The sequence below is a fragment of the Eleginops maclovinus genome, chromosome 4, assembly GCF_036324505.1.
Source record: "Eleginops maclovinus isolate JMC-PN-2008 ecotype Puerto Natales chromosome 4, JC_Emac_rtc_rv5, whole genome shotgun sequence".
Classification (NCBI taxonomy): domain Eukaryota; kingdom Metazoa; phylum Chordata; class Actinopteri; order Perciformes; family Eleginopidae; genus Eleginops; species Eleginops maclovinus.
The window spans coordinates 23,242,178-23,266,489 of NC_086352.1; the positions used below are offsets into that span (position 1 = coordinate 23,242,178).

General features: G+C 39.7%; 3 protein-coding genes across 4 annotated transcripts; 1 reads left to right on the forward strand and 2 right to left on the reverse strand.

The window, feature by feature from the left end:
* Window positions 1-448: 448 nt before the first annotated feature.
* Window positions 449-3,241, reverse strand: rnf128a (ring finger protein 128a). The gene has a single exon (XM_063881399.1). The coding sequence runs from the start codon at window positions 2,825-2,827 to the stop codon at window positions 1,745-1,747; it is 1,083 nt and encodes a 360-aa protein (XP_063737469.1). The 5' UTR covers window positions 2,828-3,241; the 3' UTR covers window positions 449-1,744.
* Window positions 3,242-7,374: 4,133 nt separating this feature from the next.
* slc24a5 (solute carrier family 24 member 5) lies at window positions 7,375-14,540 on the forward strand. Of its 2 annotated transcripts, none has more exons than XM_063881829.1 (9): window positions 7,375-7,646; window positions 7,985-8,164; window positions 8,759-8,842; window positions 9,062-9,165; window positions 9,332-9,432; window positions 10,124-10,407; window positions 10,553-10,762; window positions 11,590-11,691; window positions 11,828-14,540. In XM_063881829.1, the coding sequence occupies exons 1-9, from the start codon at window positions 7,490-7,492 to the stop codon at window positions 12,148-12,150; spliced, it is 1,545 nt and encodes a 514-aa protein (XP_063737899.1). In that variant the 5' UTR covers window positions 7,375-7,489; the 3' UTR covers window positions 12,151-14,540. The 2 variants fall into 2 exon arrangements, with proteins under 2 accessions (XP_063737899.1, XP_063737900.1); XM_063881830.1 differs by having other exon boundaries at window positions 10,556-10,762; window positions 11,828-14,539.
* myef2 (myelin expression factor 2) lies at window positions 13,035-23,130 on the reverse strand. Its single transcript, XM_063881831.1, has 17 exons — window positions 22,918-23,130; window positions 21,647-21,849; window positions 20,836-20,888; window positions 19,920-19,927; window positions 19,734-19,827; window positions 18,712-18,903; window positions 18,431-18,584; window positions 18,295-18,344; window positions 18,150-18,210; window positions 17,361-17,462; window positions 16,130-16,174; window positions 15,947-16,048; window positions 15,722-15,817; window positions 15,491-15,550; window positions 13,965-14,149; window positions 13,576-13,627; window positions 13,035-13,401 (listed from the first exon to the last, which is right to left on the reverse strand). The coding sequence occupies exons 1-17, from the start codon at window positions 23,025-23,027 to the stop codon at window positions 13,238-13,240; spliced, it is 1,731 nt and encodes a 576-aa protein (XP_063737901.1). The 5' UTR covers window positions 23,028-23,130; the 3' UTR covers window positions 13,035-13,237.
* Between the last annotated feature and the right edge of the window lie 1,182 nt (window positions 23,131-24,312).

The window sequence follows — 24,312 nt, forward strand, 5'->3', positions numbered from 1 at the left end:
AAATGCCCAAAGTACTTACTGATATGGAAATATGTTCAGCCTCACACAGATGTCTAAAAGTCTTTCAATTTCATTACATACTTTACAGTGGGTGTACTTCTAAAAGACACAATGGAAGGATAATGAAAAATAATATTCCTATTTCGTTGCCATCCAGCTGCATATCTCTGCTTGCTCGGTCTTGCCCTTTTACTTTTTGATATGATGATTATACAGCCCGAGCTCAAGGTGTGTGCAGATCGGCTCCTACCTGCGCAGAAGTAATTACTTGTCTCCCTGAGTCATGTGGAACAAGACCATAACTCCTAAAGTCACACTACTTAACCCCACATAGACCTACGCAGAGAAACAAACCTGCACATTCACATTCTTTCACACAACATATTCCACCTTCACACAGGCATGCAGAAACACCATTCATACCAGCACATACTCTCATAAAGTGGGCCTCATTTTGAGGGATTTATTGTATTCTAATAAGTATCAATGTGATGTAATACAGCAAGTACTATTCATTTTTACAGAACAATTTAAGACTCCTGGAATCTGTCAAACAGTAGTAATAATGATTCAATATAGAAAAATACATTGTGTGCCAGCAACCAGCAAAAAAATAAACAATCCTTTTGCTTTTTAATTGACAGAGGGACACACTTAATCGTGGAATTGCAAGGATCTAAAGAGCTGTTCCATAATGTACACATGTGATGGTTCAGAGGTAGACCAGAGTACATGATTAAACAACATTCCAGATATTTCCAAAAGAAAAACATGGAAGACCTATTCAAGAACAACCATGTGTGCTTGTACATTCAAATCAGCTGTTTTGAGAAGAAAATGACTCTACATAAATTATGTATTAACCTAAATGTAGCCTATACAGAACTTGACATGATTGATAAATACATTTCAACCTGCAAAATTTCAAAACCCATAACACAATTGCCCATATCCGACAGTCATTTCCTGTAAGAATATCATCTAAAGTTGTTAGACATTTACAGCATTGCAACATTATCAAAAGTTGCCAACAAACTAAAGGATTTATACATGTCAAACGCTCCTGGCCCCTCATGTTTTTGACTCATCGCAGTGCAGTGTGTGTCATACTGTATTTCCTGTAATGAGTGTATTCATATGAGTGTGTTTTAAATCCAGCCGGACATCCCAACATTGAAAATGGAAAAAAAAAAAAACATACTGCAATTTAAAATAGAACAGAAAATAGCCCAAATTATTCAATAGACATAAATCATGCAGGGAATTTGAGGGCAATGGTCAATTGGGAGGGAATGTAAGCAATGTGAACCAACAAGTGTTAGAGACAATTTGGCTATTTGGTCAATAAGATATTCAAATCCTCAAATGCACTTCCTCCCTGGTCAGTGTCGAGCTGGTGTGTTTACTATGCAAAGCAGTAATTTGACACCAGCATCACTCCACAACTACTTAGTTTTCGAGAATCAATTCTAACCATCTCAAGGTCACTTTGTGAAACACCCAGACATACCCCAAGAGAATGCAGGGCCCAGCTAATTACACAAGGTCCATTACCATTTTAAATCCTTGGGAATTTCTTTTGAAAATATATTAAAGTATGCCTGCATTACAAGATGAACATTGTTTCTGCCGTAGGAACATTAATGTTTGATTCCATTGTGCTGGTTCAGTTTATCCCAGAAGAAATTTCAAGCAGGGAATTTGACTATGTCCCAGTTGGTTGCTGCTCTGTTTCCATTGTTGTTCATCTTCTTCCAGCCTCAGAGTCTCCCTCGAAGGCCCTGTTGTCATAGTGATGCTGAAGTCTCTCTGGGTCAGGGCTCATTGGGTCAGTCAGTGGGACTTCGTACAGGGGATCTCCTCCCGTCACTGTGATTACAGTGACCTCTGGTGGTGACTCAGCAGAAAGGCTCTCTTTAGTTTCCTCCTCAACTCCCAGGGCCTTCAGGATGTCGCACTTACACATGGGACAGGTCCTCCTCTCCAGCAACCAGGGCTCGATGCAGGATTTGTGGAAGATGTGATCACACGTTAGCACTGTCACCATTTCCCCTGTCTTGTAGGATTCAAGACACACAGCACACATGTTGGACTCAGAGTTAGTTTCTTCATCCCCTGACTTGAGTTTGCGTACTTGTAGACGCCCGACTGCCTTTTTAGCTTCAGACTTTAGCTTCTTTTCAGAGCGCCTGTGCCTATTCAAATTGTAGAGACGATTTGCAGATATGAATACAAAGTAGGCGATGGAGGCTGCTGTCACAATGAAGAAGGCGATGGACAGGAAGTAAAGCCAGTATGTGTCCATCCAGGGTCCGTGAGGGCTGCCTATATCAATGAACATCTCCACAACTGTCCCATTCTTCACCAAATTAACAACTTCCATTCCCTGAGAGTTGCCAATCATAATGGCCACAATGCCTTCTCCTTCTGGGTGTGACATGTGAGTGTTGCCATTGTTGTCCACATTATACACCACCACACCAGAAGCTCCTTGACGTTTGGCAGCATTGATCTTTTCACTGAAGGTGCAGTTGCCTCTTTTTACCAGGGCTATCCAGGGCACGGAGCTGTTGCTGGGGTTGTAGACAGGATCTGAGCCACAGCCTTTGGGGTCTCCCTTGGGAAGCGTAACAATGCCTGAGGCTGGCTCCAGGATAGAGTCAGAACCAAACACCCCACACTCGCAGGTTTTATCCACAGGATCATTGGTGCTGTTAACATATTTTATTTCCACTCTGGCTGTCCAAAACACCAAGGCACCGGAGTAGTGAAAAAGTCCTGACAAACACAGCAAAAGCAGCAACCAGTGTTGTGTCTTCTTACCCATGGTAACACTCTTCTTAAAAAGGAAGCCTCCGTTAGATTCTTTAAAACTCCTTTGTTAGTCCCAGTTCCTGGTTTGTCCGAGCAACAGCGGTCTGAATACAGCTACAGTTTCACCCAGGCTGCAGTCTACTGTAATCTGATAGCCCTTAGTAACACAACACCAGCTATGCGTCAGCCACTCACCTATCGTTATCTTCCTGAACCTTGAACACTGAGCACTCCTTGCAGAGGGCAGGGTGCTGGTATTCAACAAGTTGAGTTATACAAAACACACAGACCTGTGCTGTTTTTCAAGAGCCAAGGAACAAAATCCAAAAAGTCAAGGTGCAATAAGCAGTGATAAGGATAATTCCATGGACACAGTTCGACAACAGAGCAATCCTGTGAGGCTTATAAAAGCTCCTACTCTCCCTTGTGTAATGATGAACTAAGCAAAGCTACCAGTTTTTCAAGCTTGACTCGTTTCCTTCCCCTTCTGTGGCTGAGATCACCGTTGTGAAAAGCAAACAGACAAGTATAACTACTCTACCTCGTGGTTATTTATTTTGAAAGACAAACAGTCTTCTTCAAACCATTATTTCAACAAGTCACATGAAAGTGGGAAACAGTTTAAATTTGAGCACATCATACAGTATAACTAAGTTGTCCCATGTGTTTAGAAATGTAGAGGCACTTCAGTTTTATTCCACAGCTACATACCAGTGACAACTGAGATGGAACAGGGCATTGTTGAGTTTCCATTGTATCTTCTTACAGTGAAAGCACACACACACACACACACACACACACACACACACACACACACACACACACACACACACACACACACACACACACACACACACACACACACACACACACACACACACACACACACACACACACACACACACACACACACACACACACACACACACACACACACACACACATACTGAAAGAGGCTTCCAATGACAAAGGACATGGAGAGGTGTTTTTTTGCCAAGCTTGTCTTTTACCTTAGTTCTCCAAAACATACAAAAACAAACATACACACAGCAGTAAGTTGAGCAGACTGTTACCTCCATAATAACACATTGACTGCAGAGAAAAGTGTTTTATTCCAGCAACACGTCGGTGTGAATTTAGGAATCACAGTATAAGATATCCTCTAAAAGATATTCTCTAAGACTTTTTGCTTCAATACTGGCATCTACTGGTTGGATAAGAGTCTGGTCAAAGACAATAACAAACTGCTACTCTCGCTCAGAAATAAAAGGCCAGAAAACTCATGAGAACTTGTAATCATTTGAGAAGCCCTGACCTGCAGTAGAGAGCTGATATAACACATGCATGCCATGAATGCAGATGATTTTATCATATGAAAAAAAAACAGTAATGAGGGGGAAATGGTATTGTTAAATAAAACAACATTTGAAAAACTATATTTTGAAATAAAAATTATCTTTATCTAACTGTTATTGTGACAACAAGCAGGATGAGATTTGTGCTGAGTTTTTTTAAATATAGGCTATATATACACATATATCTATATATGGAATAATAAACAATTTCATAGTTATATTACATATGTTGTCTGAATTTATGATGATCATTTATTTAATGTTTTATCTTTTCATTGATTATAAAAAAAAACTTCTGCACGACATCAAAGATGGTCACACATAGCTTCACATTTCCTTAATGCCAAAAAGTAGTGAAGAAGACAAACCAGTGCTTAAAAAAAGCAATGAAACAAATCTAGTTATACCACATAGGGGTGCCATTTACTCACTATTAGTATATACTATTTGAAATTCTACAACAATGTTTTGAATCAATATTTGCTATTGCCAAAGCCACCAATCACAACAAGAGAGGCATGTTCAACCTTGTGTGGCTGAAGTAGTCCAAATGCAAAATATACTTAATGGGCAACAACTTGCCAATTTCAGCAAATTAAATTTTCATTATTCAGTGCCAGGCCTTTGACAAAAACTAAGCAAAACAACAACATACCACTGTTTCTGCAGGTCCGTTTCTGTAGTGAACACAGAGTATCCATCTTTTAAGTCTCCCCTGAGCACACATGTCCCCTGATCTGTGGATTTTAGGGAAACTTGGGGCATGTCCAAACCAGCCCGACCTCGTCATTCCACACACAAACACACACAACACACACACACACACACACACACACACACACACACACACACACACACACACACACACACACACACACACACACACACACACACACACACACACATTTCTGTGACAAAATTCATCCTTTAAAGAGTATAATAGGAACCTTAATATTATAAGTAGTTTAGTATAGGCTATCAAAACAATGTAACTGCACTTACATTGTGAAGTCACCGTGAAATCTACTGTACATTGTTATAGATTGTCATTAATAAACTAAACAGGGTTGAAATTCTACCACAATATAATGCTTGAGTAAAAGTATCGTTAAAAATATGAACTCTATATGAAATATAAATTATGCTTATCATTACTTTTTCTACAATGTAGTCTATTTCTAAAGTAAAAATTAACTACGGTTGAAATGTACTGCGAGTAAAATGAGGTGAAAATAAAATATGATTACTTTATGGTATACCAATGAAAGTCAGCTAAAAAAAAAAAACACAGTTCGCAAAGCGGAATGGAACCCTCTTAATGACAACAAAGTCAAGAAAATGTCAATATGCACATCACTGCACAACCAGCCATAATAACAAGAGCACACTTCCGGATCCAACAAGCAATATTAACCACATACATGAAATAAACTGTCATCTCTTAGAATCAAGAGCAGAATAAAACATAAAGTCAGACATCAGGTAGAAACAGTGTGGCATATGGTTTGCACACACACATACACACACACACGCACAACCTCAGCGCTACGTTGCCTATGGACTCTGACGTCTTCCATGAATGAGTGTGTTGTTGTACTCGCCTGTGTCTGCAGTGTGTGTGTGACTGCTAGTCTCGTGTTGTGCCCTGCTAAATCCTCCTCAATCGGCCTCCGGTCCAACTTCTCTGTTCGTTCATCCTCAGAGCGAGGGGTAGTCAGTCCTCTAAGCCTCTTTCGTCCCAACACAGCAGAAAGTCTTCAAACAGCTCACTGAAGGTAAAATATAGGCCGCATGAGTTAACGTGGATATCCCCGCATGTTAGCCAGGTTAAGCATGCACCTTTCGATTCCCCGAGGTGTGTTTTTCTTTTGGGCCTTAACATTTTGATAGGGTTTTGAATAAACTCGCTGATTAATTAAGGTGTGCAAACTTTTCACAAACTGCTAGGCACGGCTCTGTTGCGGATCACGACGTTTATTACGTCATTGTTTGGGCTCGGTGTCTGGTTGACTGGTAGCAGGATTACGGTAAACTACTGGTTTGACATTTGGTGAAAGGGTGGAGCAAGGGTCAAATCCATAGGCCAAAACGAACTAATACAATTTTGACGCTGATCCGAATAAAGAGGCGGATACACTTGTGCTGCATTCATGTGGTGTCGGAATTTAACGGGGAATTGTAAAATTCACTCACAGTGCTGGTCGAATACGAACCACAAGAAATGTGACCTTTTTCGAAGATCACCTGAATGCAGCAATGACATTGGCTAAGTAGGCAAAATAGTGCCACTTGCAGTGTATTTAATGATGCCAATGTGTTTTGTCATTGATTTAGCCTTATTAAAATACCTATTTGTAAATTACTCAAAAAACTAGTGAGTTATACAAGTAGGCTACACAAAAAGGACTCCGAAAGTAACGTAAATGTATTGTAATTTGTTAGCAAAAACTTTACTCAACATAGCATCAATCTAGCTATCTATATGTCTGTGATGCAGATCAAATCCCCTAAAAGCGAGTTAGCAAAAGGTTACACTAAATTATTGCACGTCAATATTTTGTGTCAGTCAGATTATGGATTTATTAAGCCGTGTAATAACTTGGGCCCTGCTCACCCTGTCGGGCTTGAATTTGCAATCGTGACCACATGCTGCACATCAACTGTTGCGTTTCATTTTCTTATAAATATTGCCTACATATTGTATTATTTCTTTGATCGTTTCATATATAAAGTGAAATAAAATGTAGAGTCTGCAACAAACAGCAACACTTTTCGTTTGTCTAATAACTTTTGACCGTTCATTTATAGCCACAAATCCAAGAAATTAAATGTTGATTTTATCTCTACAGTTAGTGATACAATCAAGCATCAATGTTGTTAGCTTGTAGAGCTTCAGGCCTTAAATGTCCCTTTTTGAAATTAATTACTGGGATATAAATTGGTGTCAAATGTATGTTACCAGAAAAGAAAGAGCATTTTAACAGTGTATAATGTGTGTTAAGGTGGGCATGTGAAGAATGAGGATACACCCCTGACGCGCCTCAGGCTGGAGCGTGTTCTAGTCGAGTGGAATGAATCGCAACTCGTGATCCCCCATTCTTAGCAGCGCCAGGCCTTAAAAGATGCTTTCCCCCCAATAATCTCTCTCTCTCTCTCTCTCTCTCTCTCTCTCTCTCTCTCTCTCTCGCCAAAGCTTGTAGTAGTGTAGTGTTAGCTGCAGTTTCAGCCCATATTCAGTCTTTTGTAGGCATACAGTCTTAGAGTAAAGAATGACTCCTTGGACTAATTGCTAATTTAACTTTTTATTTACTCAATTGAAAATGAATAAGGTTACAGCTATGCAAAGAAAGAAGAGAAAAGATTTTATACCTTACTTTCTAGGATTGGTAATATTTTTATATTGCACTGTCCATCTTGTATCATTTACAGCACAAACTGCTCAGGAAACCCACTCTACCAGGGTGCGTCGGGCTCTTGGTAAGAAAATCTTGTGCGTATATGTATATATTTGTTCAGCTTACTATTTAGTATTTTTAATAACCCTAATACTCCTATAATTCTTTGTTTCATCACCATAATCTGTGTGTACTCACAAATGTCATGGATCATTTTCGTCTTTAAATAGTATGAATAATCAATTATTTGTGCCAAGCAAATGTGACAGTGTTTTTCTCTCTAGTCTTGTTGTTTTGTTGGCACTAAGTACCATGTAACTGCCTTTAAGAATTCAAATTATCTGGGTGCTGTAATCCATCAACAAGCTTGTTGTTTTGGGTAACAGATTTTTTCACATTTGTTTCCTGCTCTTTTTTTAGAGAATGAAACAGAATGCATCTCACCACAGTCCTCTGAGTTTCCTGAGGGCTTTTTCACGGTGCAGGAGAGGAAGGATGGAGGGCTAGTCATATATTTCATGATTATTTTCTACATGTTTCTGGCTGTAGCAATAATCTGCGACGATTACTTCCTGCCTTCCTTAGAAGTGATCAGTGAACGTAAGTGACATGAAAATCATTTCATCATATCATGAACTGTAATTATGGGAGTAATGAGGATTATAGGCAAACTCCAAAGGATAAGGCTGCGCATATATTCTCTGACTCTAAATACATGGACAGAGTTTGTAAAAGTCCATTAATGTTATATGCTGTATATGTTAACTGTTTGGATAGTGTTTCACTTGGATTTGAATGAATGAAAATAACTGTGGTTTTGGTGTTTCACCTGTGTTAGCTTTCATCATTGTTTAATGTGTCCATTCATTTCAATCAATCAGAACATTTAATATAAAACGTTTTTACCAAAAGTGAAAAAGGCCCGACACAAGAGGGCCCAAGGTTCCTTTTCTGTCTGACTAATTAAAATCACAGGAGTTGACAGATAACATACCAGTGCGATGTACTGCAATACCATATACTTTAGACACAATACATATGCAAGCTTGAAGCTTCCTTTATAGTTGCCTGGTCATTTTTTGAGGTTGTAGTTTGTGCATTTGTGGAATTCAATTAATTATAATTAGGTATTTCTGTAAGTTTATACACACATATAAATTGCCATGTATTCTTTTTGTTTCCTGCGTCCCTCAGGTCTGGGACTGTCTCAGGATGTAGCAGGAGCCACCTTTATGGCAGCTGGAAGTTCTGCACCTGAACTGGTCACAGCATTTCTGGGTAATCATGCAATAATATAGCAATCATTACAACCAGCATCATCATCACTGTCACCATGTCACTATACCACCATATGTGAACACAAAGAGGCTGTGACCTTTTCATTATTTTTTAAACTTTCAGTAGCTTATTTGACCTTAAGACACTTCCTCTTCTTTTAATCGATGCTTCAAGTTGTTCCTGTCCTCAGACCTAAGTTGTGCTCTTTATGTTTGTTAGGTGTGTTTGTGACAAAGGGAGACATCGGGGTCAGCACCATCGTTGGATCAGCGGTCTACAACCTGCTAGGAATTTGCGCAGCATGTGGACTCTTGGCCTCTATGGTACATTCTGACACAGTCACACACTCGCAATATTCAGACAGGAGATTAGCCCACTTATTACCACTGGTACATAAAAGTGGCACCTTTACTGGGTCAAAGCGGAGAGTCAATGTGAACATTTGTGTTGTATAAGCTGTTAACCATTTATTTTTGTTTCCGTTATCAGGCCGGACGCCTCACCTGTTGGCCACTGTTCAGAGACTGCCTGGCATATGGCATCAGTGTTTCTGCTGTTATTGCCATCATTTCTGATAACAAAGTGTACTGGTGAGTGTGCTCTGGGATCTGGTTACATGATCTTCAGACCTTAACCCTACATGTCAGGTGGTTGTACAAGACAAAGTCAGATGTTTATTGCTTCTTGTGACACTAAAAAGAACAGATCAAAACAGATCACAAAACAAGTATGGTAAAGTACAGTACTATGACTATGGCATTTTATTGACAGAACAGAGCAATAAAGGACCCTTAAATAGGACATTATCAAATTATAAAAAGCAAATGCGGTATGTCAAGTGCTTATGAAAGATTTCCACAAGTACTGGAATTACTTAATTGTGGTAGCACATAAAGCACAGCCTTATTATGATCAGGAAATGGAGTTTCATAATAGCTATAAAATAAATAATGATATCAATACTAAACTGCAATGACAAGTAAAAACAAGTCGTAGACCTAGCTATGTACAAGCTTACATTATTTAAAATAGAAACAGCTGCCAATTTAATCGCTTTAATCTTTTGATTCTTGTTATTGGAAATATATATTTTAAATCACCTGCTTTATTGGTTAATGCTGGAGCTTTAAACCACATTCCACAGTCCTCTTCAGCTGATGGGACTTGCTCACATGACCAAGTTCAACTCTCGGAAGAAGGTCATTGGTTTTTGTTTACCTCTCCAAGCTGTCCCCAAGGTCAAGAATGAATGTCAAGGCTGAGTGTATGTTCTGTTTACAGGTATGACGCTGCCTGCCTGCTGCTGGTCTATGGTGTCTACATCGTGGTTCTGTGCTTTGACCTGCGCATCAGTGAGTTTGTCCTGAGGAAGCTGAGCCCCTGCTGCACCTGTCTTGGCCATGGATCATCTGAGAAGACTGAGACACAGACTCTGCTGGGCTGGAGCAAAGACACCTCTCTGCGTGTCCACAGTCGCTCCAGAACTGACAGTGGGATCTTCCATGACGACTCAGGATACTCTCACTTGTCCCTCAGTCTGCATGGCCTTAATGAGATTCCAGAAGGTAAAACACGCTGCTTAGTGCAATGTTTTTCACTATTTTCAGCATGTCTACCCTGAGTCATTCACCTGTCTGTTTGACCTGTATGACACCCCTGATGAATTGACATAATACGACTCATAGCATTGCTTGTCTGCTTGGGTTCCAGCAGAGCATAAAAGCGTGTTTGCTGTGCCGGAGAGCGACCTAAAACGGATTTTCTGGGTTTTGTCTCTGCCCATCATCACTTTGCTCTTCCTGACCATCCCTGACTGCAGGAGGAGGTTCTGGAAGGGATGGTTCATGATAACCTTCCTCATGTCAGCTGTCTGGATCTCAGGTTTCACATACGTTCTGGTCTGGATGGTCACTGTTGTCGGTAAGATCATTGTTGCTACTCTTTTATCCTGTGATGAGTTTGTAAAAAATCTGTACCTTCCCCCAGTGTTTTCACTTTAGTTGTAGGTGTAAATCAGCTGGTCACGCACCAGGCCTTTGTGGATCACAAGTGTTTGAGACTTGTGAGAAAAAAAATGTTATTCGCAGAGTAGAATCACATGTTGGTCTGCTGGCTAATTCCACGGATGCCATTGTCCTGGAAAGTTAAGAGGGGGGCTATTATACCTCCAGTGAGCCATGTGCGTAAACCGGGATTACTGCCTGCTTAACCCCTAAGGAAACAGTCATGTGAGCCATAGACGAACAGAAGAAGCCACAGGCACGGGTCTATCAACATGTAACTGACCTAGAAGCAGGCATGATGGTGGTAGGTCTACTTAAATATAAAGGGATTATTATCCTATAGTTGTCAGATATGGAAGGAGAATTCAGTCTTGTGAATGCAGGCATGGGGCCAAGGTACAACTCAGACATACAGTACATTTATTGATATAATTGGGAACACTTCCAGTCTGCAGTTACAATGTGACTGTGTGGTTAATAGTTTGGTATCACTGGAGCATAGACTTAACTGAAAATACATTTCCCACAATGGCTTTCAATCAAGGGGATACACTCGATCTCTTGCTATGCTTGGGGAATTTAGTCTTATGACCTCAGTATTTCTAAAATCCTGCTATGACCCTGGCTCCAGATTATTGATTAAATCTATAGCAACAGTAAGGATCAGCTGATGTTCTCTCCTTAGCTTTAGGTTGTTGGAGGAGGGGGGCTCATTCTTAATGTGTTTTTCTTTTTTTTAAACAGGGGAGACCCTTGGCATTCCTGATACAGTTATGGGCCTCACACTGCTTGCTGCTGGCACCAGTATACCGGACACCATAGCCAGTGTGATGGTAGCCAGAGAAGGTAAACATTTGATTTCCTTACTTTGCGGACACCCTTTATGATCAGCCATTTCAGAACTGGACAAAATGCACTGAAATACTTTCTGTACATTCATTATGTATGAAAAGAGACTTGAACTTGTTTTCTGTTTTTTTAGGGAAAGCTGACATGGCCATGTCCAACATTGTGGGCTCTAATGTTTTTGACATGTTGTGCCTTGGCCTGCCCTGGTTCATCAAGACTGCCTTTGTGGATACCAACAACCCTGTAGAGGTCAACAGCAGCGGACTGATCTTCATTTCCTTCACGCTGCTATTTTCCATCGTCTTCCTCTTTATAGCCGTTCACATTAACGGATGGAAGCTGGACTGGAAGTTGGGAATTATTTGTCTTTTCTGCTATGTCCTGTTTGCCACTCTTGCCATCCTGTACGAGCTGGGGATTATTGGGAATAATCCCATAAAACTGTGTGGTGACTGAGACCTATCCAAAGACTGAACCATATTTTATTACAGACTCAAACATTCCAGAAACAAAACAAATTTGAAGCAAATGAAGAATGGTCACATACTTTCAAAGATATTGTGCCATTGTCTATGTGTGCTGGTCACATCTCAAGAAGAGGATGATCCCCAGTAATAATATAATGTATTTTTCACTAAAGGTGGATATGTGCCAAAGATCATCTCTTGTGTGAGCCTGTCCGATCCAGACCTGCCTTAACAAGGACCTGTTATCACATTCTGTGATGTCTTGTCTTACTCAAGGCCCATACACAGTAAAGAGGCTGCATAGGAGTTCAAATGAATCCACGACTGACCAGTCAAGAAATAGAAGTATTAACTAAAGTCATTAAGCTTTGTCCTTCTTTTTAAGTGGATGAGTTAAACAAAGATGCAACATCTACACAACTCTGATAAGCTTTCACGAGCAAGCCCTTATCAACAAACCTTCCACTTGCCTTAGATTACCGTAAATGTAGAACTAGAATTACCTACATTTTTTATCAGTTGTGTTTACAACTGCCTACAAAGCACAGATGGACTTTAGACACAAATCTAAACTGTGTAACAAATGCAATGTGTCAAAAGTGATTATTCGACTTAGCAAAAACTGCCCTTATCATGGAGATCTGGGTATTTGAATAGCGTCCTGTGATTAGTTTGGGTATTCACGCCTGATAAAAGTCCATGTCCACTCTGTACTCACTTTATTCCAGTAGCTGCCTTTGCGATTAATGTTGAATTTCCCCACTGCATGGCAGTGTTGAGCAATAATGATGAGCAGATCAGCACTTCAGGTTCATTTTACAGCTGGAAAGAACTTAAGAGACTTTGATCTCAGGAGATTTTACAACCACCAGGTTTAAAAATTAAAAAGTTTATTTGTTCAAGTAACTGCCTGAAATTAAAAAGGGTTTACAAAACAAATACAAGAGCTATGTAGTATAAACAAAAAAAAGTGGACACATGGAGATATGAAGTAATTGTGTTTTTAAAACAAAACAAAAAGATCATTGGCAAGGGGGCTGAATGTGGAAGTGTGTTAGCGGACTTCTACAAAAGCTTTATGCGTTGCGGTCGATACGGACGTCCACCTCTCGGCCGTTGATCTTGGTTCCATTCATCAACCTGCAGGCCTTCTCGGCACTCTCTGGAGAGTCGAACCTCACCGTTCCACAGCCTTTTGACTTTCCATTCTCCATTTTGATCTCTGCGAACATTACCTGGCCTGCAGTAAAAATAAAAGTCATGATGAAATCCATGTTTGACAAAGTGTTGATGAATGTTTATCCTGTGATTTAGCATTCATAATGAAATGTTAAAAAAAAGAAAGAAAAGAGTCTTTGAGTATCAAGTAAATAAAGCAATAGAGACTGTATTCCTACTAAGCAAAAATACCTACCGCAGTGACTAAACTTCTCCTTCAGCTTTTGCCATGTCAGATCATAGGAAAGCTGCAACACACAAATAAAACAAAACACTTTAGTTATTAAATAACACATGTCAGTCTTGGTGAATCATTCAAAACCTGTGAAGGGCAGCACCATCAATTCATCAACACACTAATCATGAACAACTCTTACAGCATGATTAGCATTTATATTAATGCCCGGCAAGCATGGGCTGTTTGCCATCAAAGCATTAGCCATTACTGGGGCGTCACTGCATACAGAAAATGTTTTATGTATATCAATGACATTGTCATTAAATAAGGGGGGAGGTTTGGAGAGCTCTGTAACTCCAATCCTTAAACGGACTAGCATCGTTCTGTATAATCTGACCCGCACTTACATTCCGAGCAAAGATCTGACAGCCTCCTTTAGACCCAGATCCCCTGTCAGACATTCCTCCACCCATGTGGCCCGGTCCCCCACCTCCATAGCCGCCAAAGGCACGATTCATGTCCATTCCTGACATGCCCATGCGGTCAAAGCCGGAACCCATCCGGTCCATCGACATGTTTCCCATCCCACCACCTGAAATGATCAAACACACACAGAGGCACACATGCTCAGAAATGAAGGGAGCAACTTACATTCATGTACTGTATATGTTCATACCTGCATAACTAAACTGCTGTACACTAATCATGATGCCCTTCATCTACCTCACGTTAGGCTTTCCATTCCTTTAATCCAATGACATTTCACTGAAGTGTGTAGTAACAATGCAAAGGGAATTGGCATTGTATCACTTGAAAACATAAGTTAGAGTCCAATATCACAGTGACACTGTTTGTACAGGAACATCAGACCTTGGACTCATACCTAATCCTAATAACCAGACAACTCCACAAAAAAAGGGTCTCAAGAGAAATTATTAAAATGATCTTGTGAATGCACAATAAAAAGTTTCTCTAACATGTTATTCTGCCTTATGTATACAACTTCAAAAGTCATATGAAGCAATGCAAAGTGCCAAAGTGCTGGCTAAATCGTAATAGAAATCTGGATTAAAATGTATTTGCACAATGATATAAAATACATTTTTGTTATTTAAAGCCTGTTGTATGCATGCATCAATGTAATGCTATTCAGTTTGAATTCAACCATGAGTTGTGCTTTCTTTTTTTTTTACATGAAAGACACATTGATTGATGTGTTGCTATCATCTGCATACACAGTTAAAGGAAACCAGTCTCATGCTGGTAGAAATGCAGTGACAAAAGTATCTTCATTATGTACTCACATAACATGCACATTGTATTATTTCTCATGCCTGTCTGGCCACAAGCATGAATGCTATGGCTTTTAGTGTAAGTGTGTAATGCAGAGCACCACTGATCCTACTTCACTATGCGTCCTACAGCAGTGTTCATGTTCAGTTTAAGAACAACACGACCAGCAGTGGCTCAGTCAGTAGGGGCTTGGACTGGGAATCGTAGGGTCGCCAGTTCAAGTTCCCAAACAGACTAGAAAATATGGACTGCTACTGGGAGAGGTCCCAGTTCACCTCCTAGGCCCTGCTGTGGTGTCCTTGAGCAAGGCACCAAACACCTCCAATCTCCCCTCCCCATTGCTCCCCGGGCGCTGCACGATAGCTGCCCACTGCTCCTAGTACTAGGATGGGCTAAATGCAGAGGACCAATTTCACTGTTTGTGCTCTGCTGTGTGCATGTATGTGACTAATAAAGAGGGTTTCATCCTCCGATTCTATCTATCTAACACGAGGAGAGTCAATGCCTGTACTGAGTTCATCAGTTTCTCCAGGTCCTAACTGTACAAGTACCTCAAAGGCCAGCACGTATATATAGTTTCATGGGAGGAATTAATTCACAACAGAATTAGAAAAAGCTGTGGATGGAATATCTCATGTACCTAATCCAGTCCCCATATGCCCCATGCCACCACCGCCCATGCCTCCTCCAAAACCTCCACCTAAAGAAGAGAATGCAAGTGAGTGCAGATTAGTTTAGATCATGACACAACATTTTCAAAGCAAACACAGAAACAATCAGCCTATATAGAGAAGGAAAAAAACACAAACGCAATCTCAAAACAGCATCCACTCAAAACCTAATTGAAGAGAATAACTTGCATATTGCCTACCCATTCCTCCAAACGAATCACCAAATCCTCGATTCATTGGCATGTCACTGTGGCCAAAGTCTCGATCCATTCCACCCATTCCTGAGCGGTACATATCTCAACACAGAGAGAAATGTAAGATTAGGCTTAAATTACCAATAACAAAAATGCGCAAAGTAATGTTTGTAGAACAACATCCTGGCAGAAGCTCATCTCCGCTCAGTAGGAATGAATATGCTCACTTACCTCCCATCCTGCCACCTGGTGCCATGTCCCTCCCTCCAAAGCCACCCGTGTTGCCCATGCTATCCATGCCCCCAAAGCCGCCACCACCACCACCACCCATTCCTGTTAAAAGCAAAACCAAGTTTCAGCACTGCTCTCTCCTTTCCTCTACAAAAATATGACCGTATTTTAGCAAAACCGTACCTCCTCCAAGTCTGTTCATTCCACCATAACCTTGAGCCTCCATACCTATGGAAAAAGATGATATCCGTCAGGGTATGCCAAAGCACATAATGTATCCATTTTTATCCAATGGGTATACAACCCCATTAAAAAATGTACTGTGTGTACCCTGACTTTTAAAACACTGACATTGTGCCAAATGTACCTTTGTACAGTCACATCCTAACACCTAGTCGTGTTAAAGTCAGCTGGTAGGATCTCTTCTTGTCTTATTGCTACAACCCAAATTGAGGTTGCTGCAGGGTCAAAAGATGAGCCATGAAAATGAATGGTTTACACATGAGTGTATGTTGGATTTCTGTTTTTTTTTTATAGAATGGTGTTCAAAGTGGCTGATTAATGCTGCCTTGTGTGTTGGGCAAGTAGTGGAGATGCATTTGATTGTCTATGATAAGCTTCGTCTTAAAGTTCCCCTATTGCATGTGTGTCCACGGTGTGTAAGGAGACTCAGTGTCAGAAAATACAACCCTCTCTCTTTTCCTCCTTGCCCACATCTCTAAAAACGGGGGTACAAACGAGCCGATCCAGATTTGCTTCGATTATGACGTAATAACCGAAATGTGGGCAGGCTTTACATTTGAACTGCTGGCAAAGTCCCGCCCACGTGACACGTCTCAACCAATCGTCCGCAATATATAGTCACAAGCTGAATCCCCTCTGCAGTACCTCTGTTTGTCTGTGTATTCAGCAGGATGTCTGCAGGAGGGACTTAGAGTTGCTGTATATATATAATACATATAATGTCTCTGTTCTAGTGGTAAACACTGAGAAGTTTTTCAGAAATAATGCTTGATGTGGTTTGGAACATAATATGGCGTTTAAATCACGGCAGTGTTTAGCTGAGTATCTCCGTTAGAAACTTCTCTCTTCAGGAAGGGATCGTGACGCTCCAAAGGGGCGTGGCCAGCTTCAGCTCAACTCAACTAAATCAAAAATTTAAAGCGACAGTCACAGAGTCAGCACTTCAGGAACAGGGCTGAGATAGAGGGGTATGAGGCATGGCTACAATGTTTTGGTATTTTGAGTAAAACACTTCACAGACAAGTTTTGTATAGATATTGCCCTACAATATATTGTTAAAATATAGCATGACAAGAGACCTTTAATAAACAGACTGGTTTGCAACACAGTACGTCATGTGTGTTGGCATTCCTGCCGAAATATAACCACAGAAATCTGAGAGATGACTGACCTCCTGGACCCATGGAGCCCATTCCTCCTCCACCACTCGGACGGTTGGCATTAATAGGCTGCCCTCCTGGTCCAAGTCCCATGCCAATACCACCTAGGCCACCTACAGAAGAAATATACAAGAAACAGAGGAACGTTTGAATTAAGTAAGTCACTAGTTACAATGGTATAACTTAAGAATGAATAAAAAACAAAATCATTAATCAATGATGCTAGGGACAGAAACATTTTGAATATTGTGTACTGGATACAACATTTGTTAAGTTAGTTGTGCAAAGATTTATCTTTATGTGATCTGTTACTACATCAGCAATGAACCCTCTCAAGAATGGAAGATGTACTGCACAGGGCATTTTTTCACCCAAAAGGTACACAAACTTCGCTGTAGGGTAGAATAGATGTTATGTAATCACCTGTGTCAAGTCCATTTTATTTATATAGCACAATATCCCGAATCAGCCTTTGGGGGCATAGCAATCTGTACAGTATTCAGCACCCTTTATGTTTTTTGACCTTCACTTCGGTTAAGAAAAAAAGTCTCATAGAAAATGAAAAACTGCTTAAACAAGGGGAAAAAGGATGAAGCCTTAACGCGAGCAAATAAGTACAAATGAGGGGGCTAAAAGCCATCATACTTTCATTAGCATACTTATTTATCAACACATTCTGGACTTTCTTACATCACTGTACAATATATATGCAATTTGACTTGCATCCTATTTGTTCTCAGATGATGTTATGTTCAGGTGTTTAATATCAACAACCGAAAGGGAGACAGCAAAGTACTCACGTGGTAACTGAGGAGTTTTATCAACCGGGCGGAAATCATCAGGGGGGACGGATTTCTCATCCTATAAAGCCACACAACACAGGTGTAACTTCATTTGTACAGAGGATATGGGAATTTATTTTCACAAGAATTAAAAGTAGCGTACCATTTTAACATGCATCTGTCTGTCAAACAGCATCTGTCCATTGAACATAGCTGAGCACAGAATCAAGGAGGGATGCGCTACAAAATGTATTGTATTGCTTTGTCTGTTTTTCCTAGTATGCACTTGTGAAGGATACATATGGCCTGCACAGCCTCCAGTGACTGCTCAAAAGTAACCGTTCCCATCCCGCGGCTCTTGCCGTCTTTATCTTCCTTTACATCTGCTCGTTTCACCACACCTGCGATACCAAACACCTCCTTCAACTTCTTCCAGCCCACTTTGAAATCCAGCTGCAAAACATTCGATACAGATGTTTTTAATCATCATGAATAATCATCACTAGCTGGATTTGGTGGTTGTTTATTATTATTATTATTATTATTACTACCATCACTACTACTACTATTATGTTCTCACATTGGCCACAAACACGGTGGTGCCCAGTCGTCCAGCCTGCAGTGCATGGATGATCTCAGGTGGGATGTTAGGGTTGTTGGCAATGGAGTGAGGGATGTTTATCCCACCGGGCCCCATCTCATGCCCACGTCCTCCCTGTTGACCTCCACCTATGCGCTGCAGCACACGCCAAGCATGTTCACCATCGGGGTCCTTAAAACAAAAAACATAACAATTTATTTCTGTTCCTGGATATTCTGACTAATACCAAATCAAAAATGATCAAGGAGAATCAATAACGGCCCGTCCACACCGTTGCGTTGACGCACCTTCCCATTCACTTTGAATGAGGTGACGTCAAGCGTTGCCGAACTGCAATTTGGCTCCGTTGCTTCGCTTTGGCTGCGTGTGGTGAAAGTTGAGAAAAGTTCAACTTTTCAAGCGTTGACGGAAACGCCAGCCAATCAAATCTCGTTTATGCAAATATGTCAGCACAAGCGCTAGCCAATCAAACCATGTGTATGTGTGTCGGGGGCGGGAGATTAATGTGATTGGTTGTTGGTCGCGTTAAGCCCAAGCGCCAGACACGCCCACCGGCAAGCGTCAACGCAACGGAACCGTGTGTACACTGCGTAAGGGTTGTTAAACTAATAAGACAATTGTAAAATGTAACTCCACGTTTGACTGCATTATTATTATACATTTATTTTCACTAAATACTTGATCTGGTTTAAAAAGTACAACTATAACACTATTTATAACAAATATTACACATTTTTCTAAACTTATATTGATACAAGCTACAGAAAATGTGTAATTTACAGTATAATGAAGTCAACTCTTTGATCTTTGGATTATTTACTTCTGTAAAATGAGAACCTCAAATCAAGTAAGAAAGTGACAAATAACACTTTGTGCCACTACAGTGAAAAAGACATTTTATTATTAAGCAAAACACAAGGATGTTTTCTTCTTGTGGCCTACACAAATAGTTTAAGACAGTAAAATAATCATTGTTTTTATTTTGCATAATTTGCTCCCACCTCTTTGATGTTGAGTGGCCTTCCACTCAGGTCATGCTTATTCATAGTTTCTATCGCTTTCTTCACAAACTCCTCATCTTTGAACTCCACCACACTGTCGAATCAGGGAAACAGAGGAATAAGTTAACTCCATGCAAGTGTAAAGATTAAAAACACTGTCTTTTAAAAAGTGATTTGATGTCTTACCCACAACCCTAACCAGGTGGCAGCGTAGGAGTCCAGGGAGCACACGTATCCAAAGTTGAGGGAGGGAACGAAATACAGTTAAAATCCAAACAAAGCAGTGGAACATTATAAATCTAAAGTATCAACATGCTTCTAATATTTTCTAAAGTGCACGTCAGCCACATTTTGCCCACGAGCTTGAGCCAGCAGGGTTTTGGTTGTGTTAAAGTACATTACAGATATTAAAAGGTTAATAAGATCATTTTCCTTATCATTATCTGTTTCAACGTTGACAGTTAATACTTTTTGGATAATAAAACAATACCGGTTTAATTGATTACGTTTTGGTAAAAACATTTGATATTTTGAACTAGACACAAATACAAAAAGGTAGAAGAAAATACTTTAACATGTTTATTTATTACATTGTTTAGGTTTGAAATTTTACCACAGCCGTGATCCAACTTTACTTCTATAGTATGCAATTTTGCCATTTAATATAGAAACATAACAATAGCAAAAACAGAATCTTTCAAGAATGTTTTGTTCCTTTGTAGAGAGATCTGTGACATATAACAGAATTGTAAAGTAAGATTTTGAGACATGAGGGTCAATAAATAACACAAATCACACAACCCACATTTCCCTTTGGAAAATGGCCAAACGAACAAACTTTTACACCAATTGAAATAACAACAACAAAAAGCAGTGCACTCTTAAATGAGTTCATTATGCTACTTTACCAAAGTCAACAGGACATCTCCCTCTTTAATGATATCAATCATTAGCCATCTATCAGGCTCTAAACACAACCCACAGTATCTCCAGTTCGGTAACTTAGTAAGACCCAAAGGATCAAAACCTAAGAACACTTGATTAATGAGAGCCTGCTGAGGGCATTTAAAACCTCGTGCAGCAAATTGGCCACATCACTTACCCTTGACTTTCCTTCTGCATCCTTAAAGAGCTCCACGTATGTAACCTCACCAACTACATGAGACATACAAAGGAAAAATACCAAAAGAACAAAGGAATTTAAGTCACCAAGTCTTCAAGTCGCCGTTGGCCTTGGCAATGCCGCCAAAGATGGAGATGTCCAATTAATGATCAACAGTCAGCCCAGACCAACATCCCACCAGACAACACCATGCCTTTCTGGGCAGTGACTGAGACACCCAAAGGCCAAGGCCAGAGAGAAACACAGCTACATTAAACCTGGGAAATTCAAAAAGCTTCAACATGATCAGTTTTATCAACAGATTCCATTCATGGCATTAAGAGTTTTGAACTATCCTTTGACCTTTCAAAAGGCTTATTGAGGCCCCATAATTCAAAAATGTAAAACATTACAATATTTTAATTTATCAAGATTCACCTTGCAACAGATGCAACAAAATCATTCAACAATCAATTCTACTACTGGTTTGAGGTTACATTTTGGAGCTGACAATGCCATAGAACAAGTGACAATGTAACTAATTTCATCTTCCATTTCTCAAAGACATATCAGTCCAAACGAAATTGGTGTCCATCCAAAGAAATGTATTAAAACTCCAATACCTTATGTCAAACTATGTTGATTCCCTTATGTATGCGATAAATACATCCCAAAAAAAGCTACACACTAACTGACTACTGCTAGAAGCAGGATGCACCATCTGGTACTGGACGGAAAGAGGTCAAAAGCTTCTGAAAAGCTGAAAAGTGGAGAGAAGAGGAGACATCATCCCCATCACTGGGGACATTACCTTTCTCACGCATTAGATCTTTAATTGCCTGCCACTTCATATCATAGGGGATATTGCTGATGAACACCCGATTCCTATGAGCCCCCTTCTTTTCTCCACCATGTTTGTCTTTGTAGGGATGGAAGCGGTTTCCTCTTCTGCTCCCAGAGGACTTCTCTTTACCATCATGTTGTTCTTTGGGATGCTTAGTTTCTTCAGCATTCCTACAAAATGCATAATGCTAAAAGTCAGAGAACAATCTTTCTCAAAACCACATTCAGGGATTACACAGTGTAGTCTATGCTTTGAAAGAGCTGTCATACAAACAGTTAGTAGCAATAACAAGTTCCTATTGTGTGTTTTGCATTTTGATGTTACATTTTTTTTCTTTACATTGAAATAATACCTGTTTCCATTCAGTTTGTTTGGTGCTGCTCAATAAACCTGACACTACTTACCTTCTGGACAAATGGTCATAAAGGTCATTTAGGTAGCGTAACAAAATCTTAAATAAAAGTTATATTTTTATACAGAACCATGAATGGAAAAGTGCACAGTTTCCTTTTCTGTAGTACTTTAGCCGAGAAATGTTGCATGAATTTCAACACTTATTTGTATGATAGAAATTCTGATAGGCCTACTGCTGGTTAAAATGTATTGTTACAAAGCATGGTGAAAATACGCCCTTTATATTGCCTCGTATTTGTTGTATTAATGCATTTTATCTAGTGTAAAAAAAATAAGAATCTGAAAAGGTTTGAATAGTAAAACAGTTCGCTAGCTAACGTAGTTTGTTTGCACCATAGACTGTACATGGATTTGGACTAGTTTACGGTGCAGCTCACTTAACCCCATTTAGTTTGACATAATGAAACGTGTTTAGAAAGTCATTACCGGGGTGCTTTTGCCAGCTGTTAATATAATTAGTTTTTTTCTTTAAACAGCTATTTGACATATATATATATCCATCTAATCGAGGTATAAACTAAATTGACATGGTCACCTCCATATGTCTGCAGATTAGCATCCAGCAACGTTAAAGGTTGGTCCCTTGCACCGTGATTAACGTTATAGCAACAGCATGCCATTTAGATTCATGAGTTACAAATTGTATATTGGGTACAAACCCAACATATACCACACGGATACATATCGATACAAATTGACAACATATGTGCGAAGAGGCTTATTGGCTAACAATAGCAAGTTAGCATCACAGGACTCCATTTTAGCTAATCCAGCTAACGGTTGAACAAACAGGGCGGACAGAACAATACATAATGTTCACTCACGTTTTCACACCATTGGGTGTTTCTTCAGATGCCTCTTCGGATTCAGACTTGGTCGATACTGAAGACTCCTCTTGCTTTGCCTCCTCTTTAATAATTACAACATCTTCCATGTTGAGGTTTGTTTGCCCCACACAACGCAAGATGCCCCGCTGTTGCTACGCAGTTTAAAATGTGGAGTGGGATTTGTGCCTGCAACGCGAGAATTGGCAGCTGTTGCCAGCCAGCCTCGGCGAATGCATTGATGTACAGTATGAAGGGTGAATGGAATAAAATGGGCATTGGAGTCCGTGGAATTTGGCAAAAATATAAAGGGAATATTTGATTGAAAAGATTTTGCACATGATTGAAAGCAGCATATGCAGGACCCAATGTCCCCCAGCTGAACATCCTCTTTATATGACATATTAAGGAAACATTTTCAAAGATCTTATGTTCTCAGCTATTGCTTTTTCTTTCTTTTTTTTTTACTGAACAGAAAGCCATAGACATGTGCAACCATCAAAGCAGTCGGATCCATGCACATAGTAGACCTTTGAAGTTCCTACTGACCCAGTAATTTGTACTTTTCATGCAGTTATGCTTAAAATGTAGTGTAGTATCCTTCAAGGAGAATAACATAATTTTCTTTCTACAATATACTACAGCATTTGTAGAGAATCTGCTCACCAAATGTGTGCAGATTCCACAACCAAAACAAACCATTTATATTAAACACCTGATCTTTTAATAGATTCAGTGATTCAAGTTTCAAAGGCCTTAATGTCATGAGCACACAAGCCAAAGTGTAAAAATGGCAATGACAATTTTAAGTCCAGAGCTCCTCCAATATGCAAGATAGTTATATAAGATATAAAACAATAAAATAAAAAAATAGCGCAAGCAGAAGTCTATGTAAATAGAATGTGATATATACAAGAAAGGAGTGCAACATTAAATATTGTACAGTCAAATTAAATTCAATAGGAATAGCTCTAAATGTAAAATGAAAGACTCAAGATATATCTGTGAAAAAAATAGCAATCAAGTAAATGTATTATCAGTTTATTGACCTTTTACATTCACAGAGTAATACATGTACTGAACTGTATGTTAAAGATTAACTTCCCTGCTTTATTGCGGGTCAGCAGGATCCATGGCTGTAATTGATAGGTTGCAACGTGTACTTTTTTGCATCTACATTGACTTTTGGCAGTAATGGATTATAATATTCACAAATGTATTTTCACATGAACATAGACATTGTGATGTTTTCTATAGCTATGCAGGGGCCCTTAGTATTAACACATGAAGGCAGAAGTCTTTCTCAGAGTCCACAATTTTGCTCTTTCGACAGTAACCCAGAACAGGGAAACATAATTCTTGTTCTTGAGAGGGCCTTTTGCATTATTATATTAA